Below are 25,056 nucleotides of genomic sequence, written 5' to 3' on the forward strand. Positions count from 1 at the left end.
GTTACAAAACTTCTACTTTTACAAGTGTGACAGTTGCGATTAGTCATGATAACAGTTATTCACTATTGAATCTTATCCCCATTTCCTTTCACCAGATCCATCTAGACAAGATGACAGCTATTCAGTGGGGAATCTTTCTTTCCCCCCACCCTCTTAAACTGAGCTCCCTCTTGAAATGTTGTAAGCCAGTCACTTCGTGCCTTTATTGCCCCCTCATTTTAGGTAACCAATGTCTACGTTGCCCGTTCCTATCTACCCTGTGTACAGAATGGATAGCATTGAAACTTGATTTGAAGATTCTTTCCCTCTCTGTTGGTATTTAGAGTAACTACCGCTCTGAGTATAGGTCAGGTCCATCATGAAGATGTATCTTCTGTCTCTGTAGCTGTTCCAGTCTGCTTGTCCTTTCTAGTGGGAATTTTCTCACCTCACAAGGTTGTGGATGGGACTCAGGATTCCACCTAAGGTCCTATACTCTGTAAAGGCTTTGTACAAGGCCTATTTCACTGGACAAGTTGTAGAACCCCTTTTAGGTATTCCAGTCAGTTATAGGCTGAAGGCAGGCTTACAAGTTTTCTCTAAGCAGGTTTCCCAACATTCCTTTCTATCCCACTCACGTATCTATTTTATAATAGTAGGCAAGGGAAAGTAATATTCGTAAGGCATTTTATTATTATTTTAGTATTATTTCCCTTCTTCAAGCTATACCTAGATCCCTATATCCCAGAGCCCTGTTGTTCCAAGGTTGAGTATGCATCACTCTTTATCTCTTTATCTCTGTCCCACTAGGCCATGCAAACCTGTCTCAGTGTTCCCCTATCTATCTTGTTCTTCTACCTCCTCCCCGCTTTTTGTATTACCCTCCCCAACACCCAAAATAAACCCCCCACCCCAACCCATTGTGGTTACCTTATATTCCATTAGTTCTTCCCTCCATTTTAGATAGTCTATTTTATCCAGTAATCTACCTGACCTTTCCACCACCTGGATCTCTGTATTTACCTTTTTTCACATTATAATTGTTTTGATCATAAACTGACCTCCCAGATCCTTTGTTCTTATAATTTTATTCTGTTCTTGACTCATTCATTTGTCGACTGAGTTCAGGTTGATGCTGCCATGTACGTCATTCTGTAGTTGTTATGTGTTCTTGTTGGTTCTCAGTCCACAGAACTTCCTTCAGGATGTTTTTCATAGCAGGGTTGGCTTTGGCAAAATCCCTTAGCTTCTGCTTATCCTGGAATGTTTTGATTACACCATCATATTTGATTGACAGCTTTGCTGAGTAGAGGATTCTTGTTTGGCAGTTTTTTTCTTTCAGGGTTTTATATAATCTCCCCATTGCCTTCTTGCCTGCATGGTTTCTGTTGAGAAATCTGAGCTTAATCTGATTTGCTTGCCTTTGTATGTTATATTTCTCTTTTGCCTAGCTGCTTTCAAGATGCTGTCCTTATCTTTGATTTTGGAGAGCTTGATTATTATATATGTCTTGGTGATTGTCTTTTAGGGTCCGTCCGTCCTGGGGTTCGTTGAGCTTCTTGAATGCTTATCTTTTCACTTTTCATGATGTAAGGAAATTTTTCTTCCATAATCTCTTCAAACTATCTCCTCTGTGGACTTATGTGATTGTTCCTGTTCAGGAATGCCAATAATTTTTATGTTATTCCTCTTCATGTTATCCAACATGAATCTTAGGCCTTCTTCTGATTTTTTTTATCCTTTTTCATGTTTGTTCTTCTATCTAGTAGTGTTGAGAGATTTATTTTCTAGCTCACTAGTTCTAACTTCTATCTCTTCAGTTCTATTCCTTTGCCCTTTCAATGTATTGTTCATTTCTGATATTCTGTTATTAATCGTTTGGACCTCTTTCTGTAGGTTTTGAATTGTTTCCAATGCTCTAGCTATCTTACTTGATTGCTCCTGTAGCACTTTCCTGACTTCTTCCTTAATTTTTTCAACTCCATTGTATAGTGTTTTGATACCTTTTATAATCATTTTTAGGAATTCCTTCTCCGGCATTTCCAAAGACTGCCCATCTTCTAGTATGGAGTGTAGGTCTACTTCCAGCTCATATGCCTCAGTCACTTTATCTCATTTGTGGACATGTGCAGATGGTCATCTGCTTCTGTGTTTTGGGCATCTTCAGGGGTTTTCTGTGGACTTAATACTTAGATGGGTATGTATTTTGGAATTTTTTATGCTTTCTGAATGGCTCCAGGTAAATGTGATCAGGAAATGGGCTTCCCTTTTCACTCTTCTTCCTGAGAAATTTCAAGATACCACTGTTGGTCGTTTTGACGTAATTTAGGATTTAATTTTCAGCCTATTTCCTTTTTTGTCTGCTTGTTCAGCTCCACAATCCCCGTTCAGGCCTTTTTTCTAGTTGTAAACAGTTCAGGGCCGGCTGTGGCCGTTTGGTTTTAATTGGAAACCATCTCTTTAATTTTCACGGAGATCTGTGTGCATGCGTAGTAGAACCCTCCAAGGGTGGGGCTGAGGTGCCCAGTAGCTCAGGTACCCCTATAGTCACCAGAATGGAGGTGCGCAGATAGCAAATGACCATTGAACAGATACCAAAAGAAAAGAATGTCTACACCTTTATCTCAGTGGTTCTGCCAGGCGTCTGTGGCCGCTCTGATCCTTCCCCCACTTGGTCTCACCCAAGATGGTGGCTTCTGGAGCAGCTGAGCATCCCGGACTAGAAAGCAATAGATTTCTTGCTTCTGCCACAAATTCCCCCAGCTGTGAGCCTTCCAACCTTCTGAATATTCCTTTATATGTGGTTCAGAGTTCTGGGACCAGCCCCTGAGCCTGCTTGGTCGGGTATTCTGTGTTGTTGTTGGCGGAACTCCTTTACTGCACTTCAGCCCGATCCGCCATCTTGTTTGTTGTTCTGCTAATTCTTGCAGGTTTCCATGTGTCATTGTCAGGAGCACTGTACTTCCATTCATGATAATGCCAATGTTTTCAGAGAAATAACGTATCCCCTTATCACAACAATGTTCGAGTGTCTTCCTTCCTTCCTTTTTTGTTTAAAGTCACAAATAGTGAATTCTGACATATAGTATTCTAGTCAATTTCTCGTTTTGGTTAATTTAAGTTCCATTTTTCATTCCACACATAACATGCCTTTTTGAAGAATTAAAATATACAAGAATATATGCATTAACTTTTTTTCTTAAAATTGTGTTTAGCTTTAGTGATTGTTAAAATCCTGTTACATCCACAGTACTTCCATGCTATAATCAAAGGAATGTTACGGCTGATAGAGATTTCTGATCAGAGGCTTGAGAACAGTTTGATATATTTCTTGCATTTAATTAAGCTTCACTTGGTTTTGAAGCTTTGTTTTTAAAGGACATTTTGAGCCTGTGCTTGGGAAATGATTGACATAGTATAATTAACGCTTTGGGTCTAAGTTTCTCTTGAGTTTACTTTCATTGTAGCTATTTGAATTCCAAAAGCTTTTATTTTCTTTGAAATTTGGTGCTAATGATCCCCAGTTCATCTCTGAAGTTTCATTTTAGAGATAAGACTCAGATGTTTTTGAATTGAGTGACCAGATGTTTTTGAATTGAGTGTCCATATTTGTTTTGACTTCTTCCTTTAATAAGCATGCAGATATACATACACATGTGTCCATACATGCATACACACACAGACACACAGGAATTCCATCAGAGGTTCAGAATAATAGCCCTGGATCATATCTACATAACAGCCATCGTGGAAAAGCACTTATAATTTACAAGAAAATATCAAGTCCATCCCCACTTAATCCTTAAAATAGCTTTGAGAAGTAAATATTCTTACTAGCTTTCATTTTCCAGTGAGAAAATTGGTACTCAGAGAGACCCACAGATTTGTCAGATGTAGCAAAACTGAGACTCAGCTGTAGATTTTGGACTTAACTCCTTGCCCTATTTTTAGTATTTCATGCTTTTGGAAATACCTCAGTGCTCCACAGTGTATTTGTACTAATAATTATAATTCTTCATGTGCTTTATCCAGAAGATTTATTCAAAGACATCTTGCATATGTATAATGTACTCCTCTAGTCGCTGTGAGCACTGAACTGCCTCTCAGGCTCTGCCAGTGGGATAGTGAAAGGAACTAAACACACCTACAACTGAACTCATCACTGGGTTGTTCACTGAGATAGTGCCTAAGACCAATGAGCTCCTGCCCTACTGCAGATTACATGGCACTCTGTATGAGGAGCCATCTGGAGACAGATATGAAATAATGAATTGTGTGTTTACAGTATAGTTGAGTGTACTGATTGCCACAAGGAAGTACAGAGTACTACGAGACTGTAGCCATGATAGCTGACCCACCTACTCCGGGGATCAGAGAAGGTTGCTCAGAATAAATGTTGACAACTGAGATTGCTTGATAGGAGCTGACTGGGTAAGGGGTAGTGAAGGGGGAAAACAATGCAATAGGAGAGAACATAGTCCGCACCAAGGCATTACAAGAATTATCCTGGTGTCTTCAGGGAGTGGAAAGGACAAGAGGATGACAACAGGAATGAGGGTTCAAGTAGCAGAGTATAAGTGAGCCAGTTGAAATAGGCAAGGACCATGCTATTGGGGGCAATGTGCCTCAGTGGTAGAATTCTCTCCTTCCCGGAGGGATACATGGACTAGGCTCCCAACCAGTTTACCTCATGCCACCACCCATCTGCCAACAGAGGGTGGTGTGTGTTACTGTGATCTGAACAGATTTCATTGCAGCTGCTAGACTAGGAAGGCCTAGAGAGAAATGTCTGCCAATTAACTTCCAAAAATCAGCCAGCGAAACCCTATGTAATACAGTGATCTGATTTGCAACCAAGTGAGGACTAACACAGGATTGGGCAGGGTTTCATTCCACTGTTGATGGGGCCGTGATGAGTCAGGGCCAAACTGATGGCAGCTAACAACAACCATGGGACCAGATTTCGCAGATCTGGTAAACCATATTACACATGTATCATTTTATCCCAAGCCGTGGGAAACCGTTTAAGAGGGAGTGATCACTTTGACTGTATAGAATGGACGAAGAGGAACAAGAACAGAAGTGAGGAGGCCTGTGAAGAGACCCCATGGTAGTAGCCAAGCATGGATGATGTTAGCTATTTGAATTCTAATAGTTGGGACTGGGCTAGAGTGGTGGTGGTCAAACCGAGTGAAGTAAAGTGGTATCTGTAAGAGAAGTTTAGTGACGAATCTCTTTATGAAATTGAAACACCAAAGGAAGATTTGTTGTTGTTGTCAAAGTGCCATTGAATCAGTTCCAAACCATAGCGACCCTGTTTAGGGTTTCTGAGGAGTGTCTTGTGAGCATGAACTGCCGACCTTACAGTTCAATCTGACTTTGCAGTCCAGCACATTAACCCACAGCGCCATTGTTGTTGTATGTGCCGTGGAGTTGGTTCCGACTCATAGTGACCCTGTACAGGGTTTCTGAGGCTGTAAATCTTTACAGGAGCAGAACGCCTCATCTTTCTCCCGTGGACCAACTGGTAGTTTCAAACTGCTGACCCTGAGGTTAGCAGCCCGATTTGCAACCACTATGCTTCCACAGTGCCATAGTTGTCAATTAAGAGCACATCTGTTGTTATTGTTGTTAAGTGCCATCGAGTTGGTTCCAACCCATACGGACCCTGGATAGGTTTTCTGAGGAGCAGCTGGTGAGCTTGAACTGACGACTTTCTGGTTTAAACCGTCTTTGCAGTTCAGAGCATTAACCCACAACTCCACACCAGGATTCCAAGAGGGGACGAAAATCGAATGGGTTGAGCTATGATAAGTTTGGAGTGGCTACTATTGTTAAGGAGTTATTTGACTATTGGGATCTTGATGTCACAGGTCTGAGCTGAAGAGAGTATTTTCAGTGTCATGGGATCTGAGGAGAGCAAGGACTTTGAAAGAGAGAAGGCCACACTTTTAGAATCTTTAACATTGAAAGTTTTGCTGGTAGGGTAAGTTAACGTAAGTGACTGAGGGGAAACAAATATTTCAAGGACTTTGTTCTTAAGTGACATCAAGTCAGTTCTGACTCATAACTAACTACCTTGTATAGGGTTTCTGAGGAGCAACGGTGGGTTTGAACCACTGACCATGCTGTTAGCAATGCAATACTTAATCCTTCAGTGTCATATCAGGACTTCAAGGATAGATTAGTTTAAATGGGATTTTAGGGATTAGCCTGATTTTCTCCAGATTTCTCCAACTACTAGTTGATATGAGTACTTTATGAATATTTATCAATCTAAATGCATCCACAATGGGTGGTAACTGGTTTATAATATACACTCCTGACTGGGACCACCCTTAGGTGGTTGATTGGTGGTGGTGGTGTTTGTGTACCATCGAGTCAGTTCTACCTTGTAGCCATCCTGCATAGAGTTTCTGAGGCTATAAATCTTTATGGAAGCAGAAAGCTTCATCTTCCTCCCATGGAGTGACTGGTGGGCTCGAAATACTAATGTTGTGCTTAGCAGCCCAACATGCAAACCACAAGGGCTCCCCTTCACTAAAAGTTGTTGTTGAGGTGCCACTGAGTGGCTACTGACTCATAGCGACCGTACATACAACAGAACGAAACACTGCACAGTCCTGCACCAGCCTTGCAATCATTGCTACGCTTGAGCCCAATGATGCTGCCTGACACTGTGCTAATCCATCTCGCTGGGGGTCTTCCTCTTTTTCTCCGACCCTCCACTTTACCAAATGTGATATCCTTCTCCAGTGACTGGTCCGTCCTGACAGTAAGTCTGAAGTGTGAAAGACGAAGTCTGACCATCCTGGCTTCCAAGGAGTACTCTGGCTATACTTTTTCCAACACAGATCTACTTCTCTGCAAAAGAAAATGACCAAAAACCATTTCCATTTTGATTGTGTAGGAATTGGAGGAACAGTGAAAGGAACAAGATACCCAAAATGTTGGAAACAAAGTAGTGTGGGGACCCAAAGATAACCTTTTAAGGTGGTTAAGGAAAATGAGTATAAGGTTAAGTAAAACACCTGATGTGAGAAATTGTGTAAAAGGGTGAATAAAGTGTTCATTTTTGTCCAACTCATATAGGCAGTCAGGAACCCTGAGACTGGGTATTGGAAGAGGCCCAATCAGCTACTGATTTGCAAAACAAGTCACATGACAAAGAGAGTAACAAAGGAAATTTTCAGATAACAAAAAAGTCAACTCCACTTTTAATAGGATAATTTTCATGTTTTATATTTTCCCAGTCTTAATGAATTTTACCTTTAATTCCTCAGGAGGCTAATTGTAATTGTCAGATATTGTAGTATCTTGGCGATGCTCCCCCTGGAGTGGAGGTGGGACAGGGATGTCTGCTCCTTTAATAAATAGTCTAGGGCAAACCATCTTTGTTCTGTCCTTTTCCCTCATAATCTGTATTCACTGTTCCTTATCCCTCCTTTTCATGAGTCTGCATCTTGCCACACTGTTCTTTCCCTCTTTTTAACCCTTGTGACAGTTTAATTCCTGTTACTTCTCAGTTTTTACAGGGGATTGCTTTCATCACAGTGATCACTTCCCTTTTCTGTGGTGAGGGGCCTCACTAACTCTCCTGAGAAGTTTTTGGTTTTCAGTGTTAGTGCATAAAGGTTACTTCTCAATATGGTTTCTGGGATGTGAAATGCTTAATGTCCAAATCACTCAATGAAAAAATGCTATGAGAAAAACCTAACTTTCAAAGTCAAATGAAAGTTCATTTTCTCCCCAACTACCTCACCCTACCTACACATACACCTTTTCAAGATACATTCAACTTCAACTTATTAAAGAAAATTTCAGACATAAAGAAAATAGTGTAACAACCATCATACCTAATTTGCACCACAAGGCCATCAATTCAAACTCACCAGCCACTCCTTGGAAATGCTATACAGGGTCATTATGCATCAGAACTGACTTGATGGCACTTAACAACAACAACAACAATATGTGTGTGTGTGTTTGTAGTACTTCTGGTATGGTGCCATAGGATCAGCATACTGGACTGCAAACCACAATGTCGGCAGTTCAAACCCAGCAGCTGCTCTTCAGAAACACTATACAGGGTCGTTTTGATTTGATGGCACTTGACAATAGCAACAATATGTGTATGTGTCTGTGTGTGTATATAAAGAGACCTTTTTCCTTATAAGTTGGAACTGACTTGACAGCACTTAACAATAACAATTTATATATAATTTGACGCATTTGGGTTTTATTGCTGGTAGTTTTCATTTTAACAATAGTACTTTATGTTCTCAATTGAAATTCCTTTTGCTTCTTGAAAGTTAAGAGTTCTAATTTTTCTAATTTCAGCTACCAGTCTCTGGGGTAACAGGTACCATGAAGATTCATTATACCATGTAGATTTTGTTCAGGTGTAGAAATTGACTTTTTTAAAAGGTCAGACTTAATGGACCAATAGAGGCTAGAGGATCCCCTGAGACGGTCACCTTGAGATACCCTTTAGACTTTGAACTAAAGCTCCAGAGGTTGACTTTCAGCTAAATAGCAGATTGGCTCATAAAATAAAGAATTTTGCCTATGAATAGTGTGTGCCATTGTTGTTGTTATGTGCCATCGAGTCGTTTCTGACCCATAGCGACCCTGTATAGGGTTTCTGAGGGTGTAAATCTTTACGGGAGTAGAAAGCCTCATCTTTCTCCCGCGGTGCAGTTGGTAGTTTTGAACCGCTGACCTTAAGGTTCACAGTCCAATTCGTAACCACTACGCTACCAGAGCTCCTTTAAAAAAAAAAAATCTAATATAAGACCAATGATCAACATTTACCCTAAAGCAAAAATGAGAAGGTTGTGTTGGGGCACAGGAGGAGCAGAGCAGTGATAGGGGAATGTTGACATACTGTGGAAAATGTAACAAATACCCCTGAACAGTATGTATAGAAATTGTTAAATGGGAACCTAATTGTATAGACTTTCATCGAAAACACAATAAGATACTGTATTTAAAAAAAGAAAAGAAATTGTCTCACGAAACTGCTTTGTGGTTACACAGATACCCTGAATGGGTCCTTAGTGTACTGAGGTTCCTAGCTGATGTGACAAACCTTTTGTTTGAAAATTATGGACCAAAAAAACCTAAACAAAGAAAAACCAGAGGAAATAATGTCTCTCATCTGGACAACTTAACAAGAAGTTACAGGTTTTAAAAAATGATTAAAGGGGGAAGCAAGCCACAGAGCTAGTTTGAGATGCGGAGCAGCGAATCAGAACAAATAGCTGTTTACATGGACAAACCAGTGGAATGTGAAAATGTATTACCGTAACCTACATTTTTTTCTACCAAGAGATTTGCAGCTGACTATCTGGGTGACTCATTCCTATGCTTAGGAGATGAGGTAATGCTATTGTGAGGGGTGATGTCATCTCTCTACCTGAACTATGTGCATATTCTCGGGGCTCTCAAGAAAAAGCGCCATCTGCTTCCACAGATGCAGCTTGAAAGACTTCACATTGATTGGTACCAAGGTTAGCAGCCATTTGTATGACTCATAGATAGCCTATCAGTGGAGAGTAGCTCTATGAAAGTGAACCTCCAAAATTCACCATCCAGAAATATGGCATGATGATTCATTATTGAGTCATAATGCTATTTGGCCTCATTTTATTTGTTTTGTGTGTGTGTATGTGCTTGTTTCAATGAGTTAGTCCTGTTGAAGAGTTAACTTTAAAAATGAGGCAGTTTCCACTTTATTTTTCAATATGGTCATCTTAGTCATGTAATCCATATTTTTAATTGGAGATAATAAGTCTGTGATCTTTTACTTTGGGTGGCACATAGATCATCATTAATGCAAAGATGAACTTCCTCTTTAAGGTTAACAGCTGGTTTTTTTTGCTCTTAGGAGCCATCATGTTCCCCAAGGACCCACTACTGCTTTAGGGGAAAAGAGCTTGTTAATGGAAGAGGAAACAGTAAAAATAAATGCTCTGTGTTTATAGACCCACTGGCATCTCTTCCTCTTTGATTTAGTGGTGCACACCTGCTTCTTTGTACCTTAACCAGGAGTTCTGGTGTGGCACTGTAGGGTAAGCACTGGCCTGCTGACCAGAAGGTTGGCATTCAAACCCACCAGCTCCTCCCTTTACAGGCTCACTGAGTCAGAACTGACTAGACAGTGTATAACAGCAACACCACTGTAACCTAGTACAGCTGTTGGAATGACTGGCAATTGAAGTAACTATTTTTTAAAACGTATTTGAACTTGCTGTTCTAGTAAATAGAATATAGAATACTGATAGAAGGTGGAGAGCAGTTAGTATTTGATTTTCTGATATATTTAGGTTGAAATGGGAGATCATATTGTTATTGTAGGATAGGCATACATTTATTCTGAATGACAACTTCAGTTTGGACATTCTACAAAATATAAATAGAAAATGTTTATTACAATTAAATCTGTTATCTGCTGTTTTCAAGAAATACAGCAATGTAAAGAATAAAACAATAATGTAACTCTAAGGCACTATTTGGTGGATACATACTAATATCATTTGAGAGTTTGGTAAAAATCATGTTTGTATATGTTAGTAAAGAGTAATAGTTGGAAATCTTAACCAACTATAATGAACCTTCTTCTGTTTTCTGTTAAACATCTGAGTTTAATTATAGAGCTCCCAACAAGGGTCTAAGTGCCCTTCCCTGACCCCCCCTTCTCTTATTTGGAATAAATTTCAAACCACAAAAAGCTGCACAAATAAAAAACCCTCCAAAAAAGACAAACCCACTGCCATCAAGCCGATACTGGCTCATAGTGGCCCTAAAGGGCAGAGTAGAACCATCCCACGGGGCTTCTAATACTGTAATCATTACGGAAGCAGACTGCCACAGCCTTCTTCTGCAGTGTTGGCAATGGAATGCTTTAATCACTGTGCCACCAGGGCTCTGGCACCAATAAAAGTGGTACTAAACTCCTGGTGTGGCGCTGTAGGATCAGCACTGGACTGTGAACCACAAGGTCAGCAGTTCAAACACCCCAGCTGCGCCTTGGAAACCTTGTACAGGGTCCCTAGGAGTCAGAACCGACTTGATGGCACTTCACAACAATAACAACAAAAAAACAGACCCACCTATCCGAATTTTGTTTGCTAAATAATCTGAGTCTTTGTACGCTCCTTTTCTTTCTCTCGCCATCCCCCACACTTTTGCTTTTACTGTGCCTTTTGAAGTTAAGTTAAATTCACATCATAGCCTTTACTCCTAATACTTCAGTGTATATTTCTTAATAGCTGCTCTCTTACATGATTACAAGCTGTCAGCGTCATAGATTTACATTGATGCCAATACTTGCGTGTAATCTACCCTCCATGTTCCAGCTTTCTCAGTTGGCCTAATAATGTCCTTTATGGCATCCTGTACCCCAGCACAGCATCAAATCTAGGACCAGACATTTCATTTATTTGTCATGTTAGCCTCTTTTAATTTGGACTTTTCTGCAACCTTTCTTTCTCTTTGATTTTTACGGAATGCAGTCTCTGGTCCCTTTAAAAGAGAAAAGGAAATTCCCTCTTTTGTGGTTGTCTGATGTTTCCTTTGGTTAGATCTGAGTTGTGCCTTCCTGGCTAGAATATTGCCTTAGGGTCCATTTTCCAAAGGTCACATCTGTCATTTATTAATAATGATGTTCACTTTGTCCACCAGTCAGGATATTCTTTGGATTCTTCAATGTATATTTACTGTTGTTGTTTTTATTTGTCACAACAAATAAGTAATTTGTGGGTAGACATTATAAGATAATGGAAATAGCTGGCAACTGGGGGGTGGGGGGGAGCTCACATTGTAAAAAGACCACACAAAAAACCACACAGAAAACACTCATATACTAATTAGGGTTAAGGTTACCAATTGTCCCTGTGTGCATTTATCACACTGGGTTTCTTTTTTTTTCTGTGTGGACTATTTTCATGTGTGCTTTCTTCCCTATAATTGTATTAGGATTGGGATTTCTTTCAGCAAGTTTACACTTCCAAATTTTCTTGGAGTTTGAGACATTAGTGATGCCAGCTTGAAGACCAGCTAGGATTTAAGTAGATGGAATTAGCACAGGAGGGTGTTCCAGGAAGAAGGGACATTGAGAATGACAATGGAGACACAACAATAGCAGTGACATTATATTGTCATACTTCAGTAATGATGCCCACATGGTGAAAAGTGAAAGGCACTCATGAAAAGTTTGCTTTAGGTCATACTTAGAGGACTTTGAAGGTCAGATTTAGGATTTGGGGTCTTTAAGACGATAATAGAGCTGTTGAAGCATTTTGAGTTGTGTAATAACCAGCTTAAACTCTGTCTCTGAGAGATTAATCTAGAAGATATGTAGAGGTTGGATTGAGGAAATTTCCAGTTAAGAAGAATTGTAAAGAGGCTATTATGAGAGGTCAGGCAGGACATACCAAGGATTTGAAATAAAAAGGAAAGAACATAGATTAAAGATAGTGGCTTTCAACTTCTTTAGAAACCCAGAGGCATGGGGGAAGGGTAGTAGAAGAGGAGATGTGTGAGTGGAACTCCTAGTAGTTGCATGGGACATTCCACCTTGGGCTGTCATCTGCAAGGTTAGCAATTCGAATCCACCAGCCACTCTACAGGAGAAAGATAATGGCTTTCTGCTCCCATGAAGATTTGTAATCTTGGGAATCCTATACAGGGTAGCTATGAGTTGGAACCAAATTTGACAGCACACAACCACTGCCAACCATCCCTTTAAGTGGGTCTGGGTAACTTAGTTCATTAGAGCATGGTGCCAATAACACCAAGGTTGCAGGTTCGAACCATGTACAGACCAGTTGGTGAGTATGGAATATTTTGAGTCCTAGTAGTGCTATAGGGTAAGCACTGGGCTTCTAACTACAAGGTTGGCAGTTCAAACCCACTAACCACTCCTGGAAGCCCTATATAGGGTTTGAATTGGAATTAACTCGATGGCACACAACAAAAACAACATCCCTTTAAAAAACTGATTCTGCTGCTCCAGGAACAACAACAGCAACAAATACGTTTTTAAATACACGTAAAAAATGGTTGAAATGGAAAATATTTTGTTGTATATATATTGCTGCAATTAGAAAAAGTTTACAAGGCCAACGTTGGTTTGACGTTCTTTTCTCCTCCTTGTTCATTCATACTGCCTTTTCCCAAAGTTTAGAGCCTGGATGGCCAGGCAAATAGTGTCAGTAACTGAAAGAAGTCAAATTGTATATGCAAGGGGCTTCAAAAAGTTTGTGAACATTTCCATTATCTTTTCATTCCATTCTTCCATAAACTTTTTGAAGGCCTTTTGTTTGTATGTTTTTGTTGTTTTGTTTTGTTTTGTTAATGTCTAAAGTCAATGTCACAGAGCCATGTACTAAAACATCTTACTCATGAAACAAGCCATTCTTGGCCAGAAATCTTGGTGTGGTCATCTGAACGCCTTCCTTTTGCTTACGCTCTACAGCAGCCCCCCTGTGAAATCCTATTGGCTTTACTTTCCAGTGATAGCTCGTATCCCACCACCTTTACCACCTTCATGCTGTCAGCCCACCGTTACCTCTTTTGCTTACTCTCCAAGTCTCCACCTTTGTTCCTACTGTCAGTTCAATTGCCTTGTTCCTCAGGCATGACAGGTACTCTTCCCTCTCAGAGTCTTTGCAAGGGAAGATCCTCTGGTATCAGCATGATTAACTCTCTCATCTTTAGATTGTTGCTCAAATGTTACTTTCTCAATTGGACCTACTCTGAGCTCCTTTAAACAGCCACACACACGGTTCCCAGTGTCTCGTAATCTTCTTCTTCCCTTTGACATTTGTTACCTGTTGTTGTTGTTTTTCCAACAGCCTGTGCTCCCTTCATGTCTCTGTGACATTTTGGTAATTCTCAAAAATTTCTAACCTTTTCGTTATGCTACTCCATACTTAATGTTGTTATTGTGGTTAAGTGCCATCGAGTTGGTTCTGACTCATAATGACCCCATAGGGTTTCCAAGGAGTGGCTGGTGAGTTTCCAAGCAATGACCTTATGGTTCAAATCAACCTTGCGGTCCTGTACATTATTCTGCAGTGCCACACCTAGACTTCATTTGTCACCTAACATACTATATTTTACGAGTCCTGGTGTGGCACTGTGGGTTAATACGCCAGACTGCAAAGCTGTTTGAACTGCAAGGTTGGCAATTCAAACTCACCAGCTGTTCCTCGGAAACCCTATACAGGGTTGCTATGGGTCAGAATCAACTCAACAGCACTTTACAGCAACAAATACTACATATTATGTTGTTTGTCTCCAATCACCAGAGTTTAAGCTCCACAAGGGTAGTAGTGATTTCTGTTTGTGTTCCTTATCAATCTAACTCAAGTACCAGCATAGCGGCTGGCACACAGTAGGCCTTCACTCTGTATTGTTAAGAGAAGGAAAGAAAACTGAGGACCTAAAACCAATAAGCTTAGTTTTCAGGCTCAGTGCTGAAAAACAAATAAAAAGAAGGGATACTGCTTAAATTAACATTTCCAAACCTGTGTTCCGTGGGTACTAGTATCCAAGGCTCTGATAGTAATTGGCCTGGGTAATACTAAGTATGCTGTTGCTGTACTGGAAAATCATAGTATATATTAGTACATTAATGATTATAGGCAATCCTGCAGTAACTCTTGAATTTACTTGATCACAGAATTCTTTTGGTAGCTCACCTACTATTATGGAACACTACTATAGTGGTTACAAATCATGCCGCTAACCTCAAGGTCGGCAGTTCGAAACTACCAGCTGTTCCACGGCAGAAAGATGAGGCTTTCTGCTCCCGTAAAGATTTGCAGCCTCGGAAACCCTGTGCAGGGTCACTATGAGTCGGAACCAACTCCATGGCACTCAACAACAACAGCAATAACTGCCCCATGAAGGGAGTTCTGGCGGCGTTGTAGAAGTACTGGATTGATAATGTCAAGGTCGCCAGTACAAACCCATCACTGCTTCTTGAAAGAAAGATGAAGTTGTCTGCTCCTGTAAAGATTTACAGTCTTGGAAGCTCTGTATGGGGTTGCTATGAGTAATGGCACTGTTTCTGTGGGCTTGTTTTTTGTTTTTGTTTTTGGGGGGGTGGTGGTTATGGGGGGCTCTTTTTTTTTTGTCCCATGAAGGATTCCTGGTGGTGCAGTGGTTAAAGCACTCTGTGGTTAACCAAAAGGTTAGTGGTTTGAACCCACCAGCTGTTCCCTGGGGGCAAGGTTTCACAATTTGCTTCTATAAAGACTTACAGCCTTGGAAGAATCTGAATCCAACCGAAGGCAGTGAGCTTAGCCTTTTGGTTTCGTTGGGGGAAAACCATACAAGAGTCTTCTGTGTGGGTGCTGGAAGTGATTGGCAGCTCTCTGAAGTTACTGTTGGTTGATGAAGTGCGCTGCTTCATTTGCTACTCAGAAGGAAGCTGGAGTATAGCAGGGCCCAAACTGCTGCTCTCAGTTGCCACTCTTAATTTAAACTTGAAACCCTTTTAAAAGCCAGTTTTTGTTGTAGGTATTTGGGAATAAGATGATCATTCCTTCCCTGGATGGAGACCTCTTCCAGTGGGATCGAGACCGTGAGAGCATGGAAACGGTTCCGTTCACTGTGGAGTCACTTCTTGAATCTTCTTATAAATACGGAGATGATGTTGTCTTGGCTGGAGGGAAGTCTTTCACTACTTATGGACTCAGTGCATATAGTGGGAAGGTGAGTGGAAATGTTAATTTTATTTTGGAGCAAATCAGAATAAATAAGGGTAGAAGAAATACTTCTGTAAACTACAACATTATTCTTTGAGGTTTACTATCATTTTTCCCTGAGAGGACCTTTTTTGCTGTAAAAAGTATGGCTTATAATTTTGTGTTTCAGCTGTCTTTTTCATATTGCTTGTAAACCTCACAGTATGTCTTAATGGTACATATTTTTTCCCATTTTGACAGATGAAGAGTCCTCCAAAGGGTAATAAGAATCATGACAGTAAGAATAGTTGCTTTTAGTCTTTTATTTATCTAGCTTGATCTTATAAAAACCCAAGAAGAAAGTTTGTAATAATTTTACAAACTGAGAAAACAGAGACTTTAAAAGGTTAAGAAAGTTTCAAGGTCAGATTTGACTTTGATTGTGCTGTTAAAGTCTAAACCTAAACTTTTTCCAGCATGATCTCTTGTAATTTAATCATAAGATAATTTGCTACTAAGGTTGAGTCTTATAATTGTTTTTGTTGTTCCGTGCCGTGGAGTCAGTTCCAACTCATAGCGACTCTGTACAGGGTTTCCGAGGCTGTAAATCTTTACGGGAGCAGAAAGCCTCATCTTTCTCCCATGTAACAGCTGGTAGTTTCAAACTACTGACCTTGCAGTTCACAGCCCTATTTCGTAACCACTACGCTACCAGAGCTCCTTGAGTCTTATAATAGAAATTCATTATTGGAAGTTACTAACTAGAAATACCTTTTTTAGAATGAGTAGAAGTAATCCCCAAAACTATTGTTCTAAGACTCTGCTTTAACCAAGTACAAAATCCACTTCCGGAGGTCACCTCTCAGCCCAATAATAGATTGGCCTATAAGATAATAGGAATGTGCTCCTTTGAAGAAGCAGCTACAAGAGACCAAAAGGGCATCATTTGGTCAAAAGCAAAGGTGAGAAGGCAAGGAAGGCCAGGGAAGAGACACATAGAAATGGGCAGACAGAGTGGAAATGGGAAGAGTGCTGACCCATTGCAGGATAGCACCTAGTGTCATGGAACAAGTCACATGTAAGTTGTTGAATGGGAAGCTAATTGCTGTGTAAACTTTCACCTGACCCACAACAAAATGTTTAAAAGTAAGTGATGTCAATCATAAGACCTGTACCTGCTCATTCTGGTTGAATATTCACTGAAAATGTTTTCTTTCTGCTTCTCCCACTAACATGCATTTGTAAACAAGAGTATTGCTTAACTCTAAAATAAATACAGCCATGCCTCGTTTTATTGCACTTTGCAGATAGTGCTTTTTTTTATACAAATTGTAGGATTGTGGCAACCCTGCATCTAGCAAGTCTGTGGCACCATTTTTCCAACAGCATGTGCTTACTCCATGTCTCTGTAATTCTCACCATATTTCAAACCTTTTCTCTGTGCTGCTACATATTTAATATTGTTATTGTGGTTAAGTGCCATCAAGTCAGTTCTGACTCGTGGCGACCCAGTGTAGAGTTTCCAAGGAGCAGCTGGTGAGTTTGAACTGCTGATCTCGTGATTAGCAGTGCTTATCTTAACTTCATTGCATACTTAATAGACTACCAAAACAAAACAAAAAAACTGCCATCGAGTTACTTTCGAGTCCTAGCAACCTTGTGTAGGGTTTCCGAGGATAAATCTTTCTGGGAGCAAAAAGACTCATCCTTCTCCTGTGGAGCAATTGGTGGATTCACGCCACTGATCTTGTGATAAGCAGTCCAGTGCTTATTTTATAGCACGACAACAGTATAGTGTGGAGTCCTGTGTGGTACTGTAGGATAGTACGCCGTATACCATAAGGTCGGTTTGAACTACAAGGCCAGCAGTTCAAACTCACTAGCCTCTCCTTGGAAATCCTATACAGGGTCGCTATGAGTCAGAACTGACTTGATGGTACTTAACAACAAAAACAATATAATGTGAAAATAATTTTTATGCACTGGGAAACAAAAAACTTGTGCGACTTACTTTATTGTGATATTTGCTTTATTGCGGCAATCTAGAATAGAATCTGCAATATATCTCTCTGAAGTATGCCTGTATAAGAATTTTCTTTAAAAGGGTCCAAATACTTTCTTAACCTTTTGTGGTTGTTGGTACATGCTATCATGTCAACTCTGACTCACATATAACAGAATGAAATGCTGCCTGGTGTCATGAACATCGTGATGTGTGAACATTTACATATAAACTATAAAATATAATAGGAAAGAATGAGAAAATGCTCTTCTTACCCTTAACTTTTTAAAAACTGTGAACTCCTTAAGCTGCCTAGCCCTGTGACATGCCTTCCTATTCTGAGCAGGTCTTTTACCTTCTGGAACAATCAGATGATGACAGTTCATCTTGTACCTACCCTGCCCCAGTCATTTCTCTGAGGAGAATCGGTCCATTATTAGTGGGTCATTAAATTAGATAATAGGATTTGGGCACTAATATCCATCTGATAATTATGCCCAAAGCACTGTTTTGCTCTTGTAGACATGTTTCTACCTTCGTAACCCACCAGCATCTGCACTGTGTTGAGGAAACCAAGCAATCCTGTCTAGCCGTTTTTTTGAGCAAGCATGTCAGTCTCTGTTTCTCTTCAGTATTCTCATCTACAAAACAGCAAGATTGAATCTGATCATCTGGTTTTGGTTTGTTGTGGTATTCTAACAGGTACGCTTTTTTGTGTGTGAGGCTTTTAGTTAAGGTCATAATGAGACACTTTTTTTTTAGGTAAAAATTTGAAGGAGACACTTTGAAATACGAAAGCTGTTTCAAATGGTTTAAAACATTCTTGTACCAAGTCTATCTGCTATACAGAAACTCTGAGTTTGAGTTCTTAAAAATTCACCTGGAATTTGATTAATGACGTTATTGCTACAGTAGGGTAACTTGGTTATCAATCTCTTAGTGATTATTCTCCCAACCAAGACTAAAATTATCGAATTCTTCAAGTCATTCCCAGACATAAATGTTCACTGCTACTTTCGCGGTTCTAGATCACGCACACATTAGGAGTTAGTAAGCTAACTGCTGTTCCTTGTTCCTTGGTTACTTCTCACACATTTCCTCAGTTTTCTTTTACTTTTTAGGGAGTCTCTTTGACTATCTCTGCTCTCCTGTAACTTGTATGCTATACTGATCGTATGCCTTTGTTTTCAGGTGAGGTATATCTGTTCAGCTTTGGGTTGCCGCCGCTGGGATGGTGATGACATGGAGCAAGAAGACATCCTGCTTCTGCAGCGCACCCAGAAAACTGTCAGGGCTGTCGGACCGCGTAGTGGCAATGAGAAGTGTGTATCCAGAGACTGTTGCTATTCAGTACTACTTAAATGTATATGTAACACCAAAAGTCATCGTGCTTTTCTCTGTGAAGACTTTTCTGAATTATTTTGTTGCCTTACAAGCAGTGCTAGTTTTTCAAGAGGAATACTTTATTTTTGCCATATGATGTGTCCATGCAAATAATACACACATGCATATAACATGCATGTTTCTGTTGTTAAGTGCTGTCGAATCATTCCGACCTATAGCGACCCCAGATAGGGTTTCCGAGGAGTGGCTGGTGAACTTGAACCGCCAACATTGCAATTCAAACCGACTTTGCAGTCCAGTGCATTAACCCATAATAACAACCAGGACTCTATAACATATATGTTGTTGTTGTTAAGTGCCGTCAAGTCAGTTCCAACCCATAGCGACCCTGTATAGGGTTTCCGAGGAGCAGCTGGTGAGCTTGAACCACCAACCTTGCAGTTCAAATGCCTTTGCAGTCTGGCTCATTAACCCACAGCACCACACCAGGACTCTATAACATGTACAGTGCATAGGAAACTAGCATGAGGAGGTTGCAGTGGTTTCAAAAAAAAACAAAAACACACCGTGCAATGTGTATACTCTTTGCATAAAATAACGTTATAGATCCTAAATGAATCATGGCCTCCTGGTTAACAAATTCTGAACTAACCTTCTCACCATGTGTTTCAATTGTAACCAAAAAGAGTCCCTTACAATGACTATATGTTAGTCTAGTCTTACATTAACAATATTTTTAGTGACTACTTCGCAAATCAAAGTTCTTTGAATGCAGAAAAAGTTATTAAGACTGAATCCAGCCTTTGCCTATTTAATGCTGTAGTTCTGTCTAGTAAGTTGTTTCATAGTTTCCCTCACTATCCAAAATTTAAAATGATATTTTGAGTTTATTTTCTGAGTGTTAAAATATCAAATCCTTTTATGAATTAATGAATTCCTTATGTAATTTGTTACATTTAAATGTGAGATTTAAAAGGTAAGTCATCTCAATTAAAATGCTGGATCTAAACTATATGCTTGAATACTTAAATTTTAAACTACCTGTGTAATAAAAATGTTTTTAGATTGTTATCTTTTGAAAATGAGTTAGACTTTCAGGTTTCGTCTAATCTCATTCAATTTAATTCTGTTTTCTATCTTGAAAGCTTTTTTCAAATGTAGTTAAGAATGTTTTCTTTGTACTTTCCCTGGACTATGGATTGAGTTTTGCATCGGCTGACAACCTGGCTTTCTTTATGCTGAAGGGATTTTGTTTCCTTATATGTCTCAGTACTTACTGGTTTCATTCAACAGAATTTTGAGTTACCAGAATAGGAAGAATCTGTAATCTAAGGCCCATCCTCTTTAGGAATTCTTAGTGAGTGAGAACATTTCATATCTAAGTGATACAACACTATCCATGTTGTTGTTGTTAAGTGCCGTTGAGTCAAATCCAACTCATAGCAGCCTATATAGGATTTCCAAGGAGCAACTGGTGGGTTTGAACTGCCAGTCTCTGGTTCACAGTCCAGTGCTGATCCTACATCACCACACCAGGAGTTGAATACTGTTCATAGCAAAGTGATTTTTCTATTTACTAGTTGAAGGGAAACTTTATTACTGCTACTTTGTGGATGGTGCTTTAGGATCAACACTGGATTGTGAACCACAAGGTAGGCAGTTCAAACCCACCAGCTGCTCCTTGGAAAACTTACACTGGGTTACTCTGAGTAGAAGCTGACTCACTGGCACTTAACAATAACAACAACAACTTTATGGGAAAGGATACTGAGAATCAGGAAAGGTTGTTGTTGCTAAATGCCATTGAGTAGGGTTTCCAAGGAGATTTGAACCACAGGTATCAACATATGGGAGATTATTATACTGGATCACATTGCCTCTTTGAGGCTGTGTTTTCACATAAATCTAAAGTTGATGCATTCATCTTGCCCTATATGTTGGTTTATTGTTATTATTGTTGTCAAGTGCTGTCTAGTCGATTCTGACCCATAGTGACCCTGTACAGGGTTTCCAAGGAGCAGCTGGTGAGCTTGAACCACCAACCTTGCAGTTCAAATGGCTTTGCAGTCTGGCACATTAACCCACAGCGCCACACCAGGTTTATTGGCATACATTAATTTCTCAGCACTTGAATGAAATGTGCCCAGACTTTAATTTAGAGGTAAGACAGACTGCTTGGCACCTCATTTTAATGTGACTCTGATGTGTTTTGAGAAAAACACTCTGATTTAGAGGATTTGTTTATATTTGAGAAAGCCTTATGTTCTTCAGCTGTTGTCAGTCCACACAGAATCATTGGTCCTAAAAGGTCAGGACAAAATGCTCAAGGGCCCTCTTGTGGCTTAAATCATCAGTGCACTCCTTTCTAGAAGGTTGTGTTGAGGTGCCCTTTTTCTCCTCACAAAATTTTAGTCTATATTTCTTTATTATAGAAGAGTTCTGTATTATTTGTTTCCTTCATTTCATAGTCTTTTCTAAAATGCACCTTTGTAAATTTCAGGTGGAATTTCAGTGTTGGCCACTTTGAACTTCGGTATATTCCAGACATGGAAACTAGAGCTGGATTTATTGAAAGCACCATTAAACCCAGCAACAAAGAGCAGTCTAAAATTATTTCAGATGTGGAAGAACAAGAAGCTACCATGCTCGACACAGTCATAAAAGTTTCTGTTGCTGATTGGAAGGTCATGGCATTTAATAAGAAAGGAGGACATCTGGAATGGGAATATCAGGTACCTAAAATGCTATGTTTTTTCCTCTTCCAGTTTCCCCAGACTCATTGGGTACAAGGAAGTCACTGCCATTTTGGATTCTTGATGTGTTTTCTATGCTTTAAGCAATTTGTGATTTAAAATTATATTTTACAAATTGAGATTACATGAAAGCAGAAAGTAGCTATCGTGGAATCCACTGTAACTCATGCTCCATAGGGTTTCAGTCGCTTATTTTTCAAAGTCAACCACCAGGCCTTTCTTCTGACGTGCCTTTGGATGCATTCAAACCAGGTTAGCATCTGAGCTCTTTTGCCTCCTAATGACTCCTACATAAAATACTGCTTTAGAATCTCTTTTCTGTTTTCTTTCTGTAGTTTTGCACTCCGATTGCTTCTGCCTGGTTGGTTAAGGATGACAAAGTCATTCCAATCAGCCTTTTTGATGATACTAGTTACATATCTAACAATGAAGTTTTAGAAGATGAAGAAGACATTGTAGAAGCTGCGCGAGGAGCCACAGAGAACAGTGTTTACTTGGGTGAGTAGAGGGCTCTTATCCATTGATGGTACGTGTTGTCATCTAGATAATATACCTACATTGTTCCTTCCTACAGGAGCTCTGGTAGTGTAGTGGTTACGAATTGAGCTGCTAACCTCAAGGTTGACAGTTCGAAACTGCTAGCTATTCCACAGGAGAAAGATGAGGAGTTCTGCTCCTGTAAAGATTTGCAGCCTTGGAAACCCTATGCAGGGTCAGTATGAGTTGGAACTGACTCCATGGTGCAACAACAGCAACAGATTGTTTATGGCAGTTTTAAATCCCGACTATATTCTCCGGTGTAGATTGCTCTTAAGATTTCTATGTTAATTACCTTACCGGCTATTTTATCCATTTGTTCAATTCTGAAACTTTTAAGTACTATGTTGTTGTTGTTTAAGTGCTCTGGAGTCAGTTCTGACCCATAGCAACCCTGTATTGGGGTTCTGAGGTTTTAAATCTTTTTTTTTTTTTTTTTAATCTTTAAGTACTGTGTTGTTTTGTTAAGTGCCGTTGTGTCAGTTCTGACTCATAGTGACCCTCTATAGGGTCTCAAGGAGTGGCTGGTGAGTTTGAACTGCCAACCTTATGATTCAAACCGACCTTGTGGTTCAGTGCTGTATCCCACAGCGCCACACCAGGATTCCTTTCATATTGTTTTTCTCACAGACCTGTATTAGAAACACTTGGAATGTTCTCACTGCATACCATGATTATAAGCTGCTCATATATTTTCAGAGTACAAGTTGCTACGCTTGGGTTTGCATTTGCATCTGTATCAGTTTACTTCCCTTAGAAGTTCGGAGTCCTGGTGTGGTGCTGTGGGATAAAGCACTGTATTGCAAGGTCAGTTGGAACCACAAACTTGGCAGTTCAAACTCACCAGCCACTCCTTGGAAACCCTACACAGGGTCACTATGAGTTGGAACCGACTTGATGGCAATTAACAACAAGAAGAAAGTTCATGGGAAAAACTCCATTATCTTTTCATTCTCTTTCTGCAAACGTTTTGAAGTCCCCTTTTATTAGCCTCATAAGGGTACATTGGCTGTTGAAAATTTCTTTAGGCAGATTTTTCCTGTAATGATAGAAAATGTGCTGTTAACTCTGTGAGAAATATTATAGGGATCTTTTCCCCCTTATATATTATCCCCCTTATATATTAGCCCAAGACTCAAATCTGAGTGTTGCAGCCAAAATTCTTCACTATAAAGATTTGTGTAGCACATGAATGACTTATGGGAATTAATCTAATTTTGTTCAATCAAAACGAAACTGTTTTGAAAACAGACAAGATCATTGGTGCCTGACCAAGGATTCAAAACATAATTGGTAATGTTTTGATCAATTTAGGAATGTACCGAGGCCAGCTGTATCTGCAGTCATCTGTCAGAATTTCAGAAAAGTTTCCTACCGGTCCTAAGGCCTTGGAATCTGTCAATAATGAAAATGCAATTGTTCCTTTGCCAACAATCAAATGGAAGCCCTTAATTCGTAAGTGGTTTTTCAAGTTTTACAAATGTTATTGAAGTACTCAGAGGTCTAATCATGATTATCTTTGTCTAGTTTTGAATATTATAGAAATTAGAACTATTATATTTTACTGATAAGCAAGAAAGATATTTCAGTTGTTACTCATAAATTTTAATTATCATTCAAGGTATTATTTCTGTGAAGCAGCATTTGCTTCTATAGATATTAATATTAATAAATATTTCTTTATACAACTTAGAAAAACTCTTAACTGTTTGCTGACCACCCCAAAGTACCATTTAATTCTTAATATTTTTACTAAGAATATGAAAGTGAAACTTATCTAGCATTGTTTCACAGTTAAATTAATTCAAATATTGGTCTACCTACTTCCTAACAGCTTTCTTTCTGTATCTTGTGTATTAATATATATATATATATATGTATGTATTGTGGGTGTGTGTGTGTGCATGAGTCACACCATATTTTAATTACTAGACCTTGTGCTTTGAAAGACCAAGATCCTTGGGCCATTTGTTTGGCTTACATGTTCAGACTGAACCGTAGTTGAATAGCTATTAATGAATGAGGCTCATGCATTTTCTTTTCTTTTTTTTAGTATTCTATTGTGGTGTTTTCTTTTGAGAAAATTTATATGGCAAATTAGGTTATCACCCTATATAGGGACACTGTGGGTAGGAACCAACTTGACGGCACTTAACAACAACATACATACAGTGACGTTGTTTAACTTTGACACTACATTAGCATTCTCATTATTAGCATTCTGGTTATTCTGTTTCTATTTGTCTTACCATCTCTTGTTTGACCTAGAGTAAATGTTGACCATTTGCTCTCATTTAGACAATTGTTGGGAGACACACAGTACCCATGAGTGATATTATTGACTTTATGAGCCACTCTGTCTTTTTGGCCGAGAGTGATTTCTGGGAGTGGTTTGAGGTCCCAGTTTAAAGGGTATTCCAAAGCGATAGTCTCGGGAATTCCTCTAGTCTCTATCAATCCAGTTAGTCTGGCCTTTATTAAGAATTTGAGTTCTTAATACATTTTTGTTCCATTGTGTTTGGGACCATCTATTGTGTTCAATGTCACCACAGATGGTAGTGATAGCTGGGCACCATCTAGTTCCTCGGGTCTCAAGTTACCTAATAGACTCCTACAGTCTATTAGTCTTTTGTTTTGCTTTGTTGTTTTTAAGGTTTTTATTGTGGATTGAGTGAAAGTTTACAGGGCACATCATCAGTTTCACATTCAACCATTCATATAACTTGTTTCATTACATTGATTA

General features: G+C 39.5%; 1 protein-coding gene across 2 annotated transcripts in view; it reads left to right on the forward strand.

Moving 5' to 3' along the window:
* EIF2AK3 (eukaryotic translation initiation factor 2-alpha kinase 3) overlaps positions 1-25,056 on the forward strand; it is a 141,552-nt gene that overhangs the window by 31,894 nt on the left and 84,602 nt on the right. For both annotated transcript variants that reach the window (XM_006875852.1, XM_006875853.1), the window contains exons 3-7: positions 15,511-15,705; positions 18,871-19,001; positions 21,524-21,755; positions 22,112-22,274; positions 23,628-23,768. In XM_006875852.1, the coding sequence (XP_006875914.1) occupies positions 15,511-15,705; positions 18,871-19,001; positions 21,524-21,755; positions 22,112-22,274; positions 23,628-23,768 (862 nt within the window). The remainder of the gene's footprint in view (positions 1-15,510; positions 15,706-18,870; positions 19,002-21,523; positions 21,756-22,111; positions 22,275-23,627; positions 23,769-25,056) is intronic.

This window comes from Chrysochloris asiatica, unplaced genomic scaffold (genome assembly GCF_000296735.1).
Source record: "Chrysochloris asiatica unplaced genomic scaffold, ChrAsi1.0 scaffold00341, whole genome shotgun sequence".
Classification (NCBI taxonomy): Eukaryota; Metazoa; Chordata; class Mammalia; order Afrosoricida; family Chrysochloridae; genus Chrysochloris; species Chrysochloris asiatica.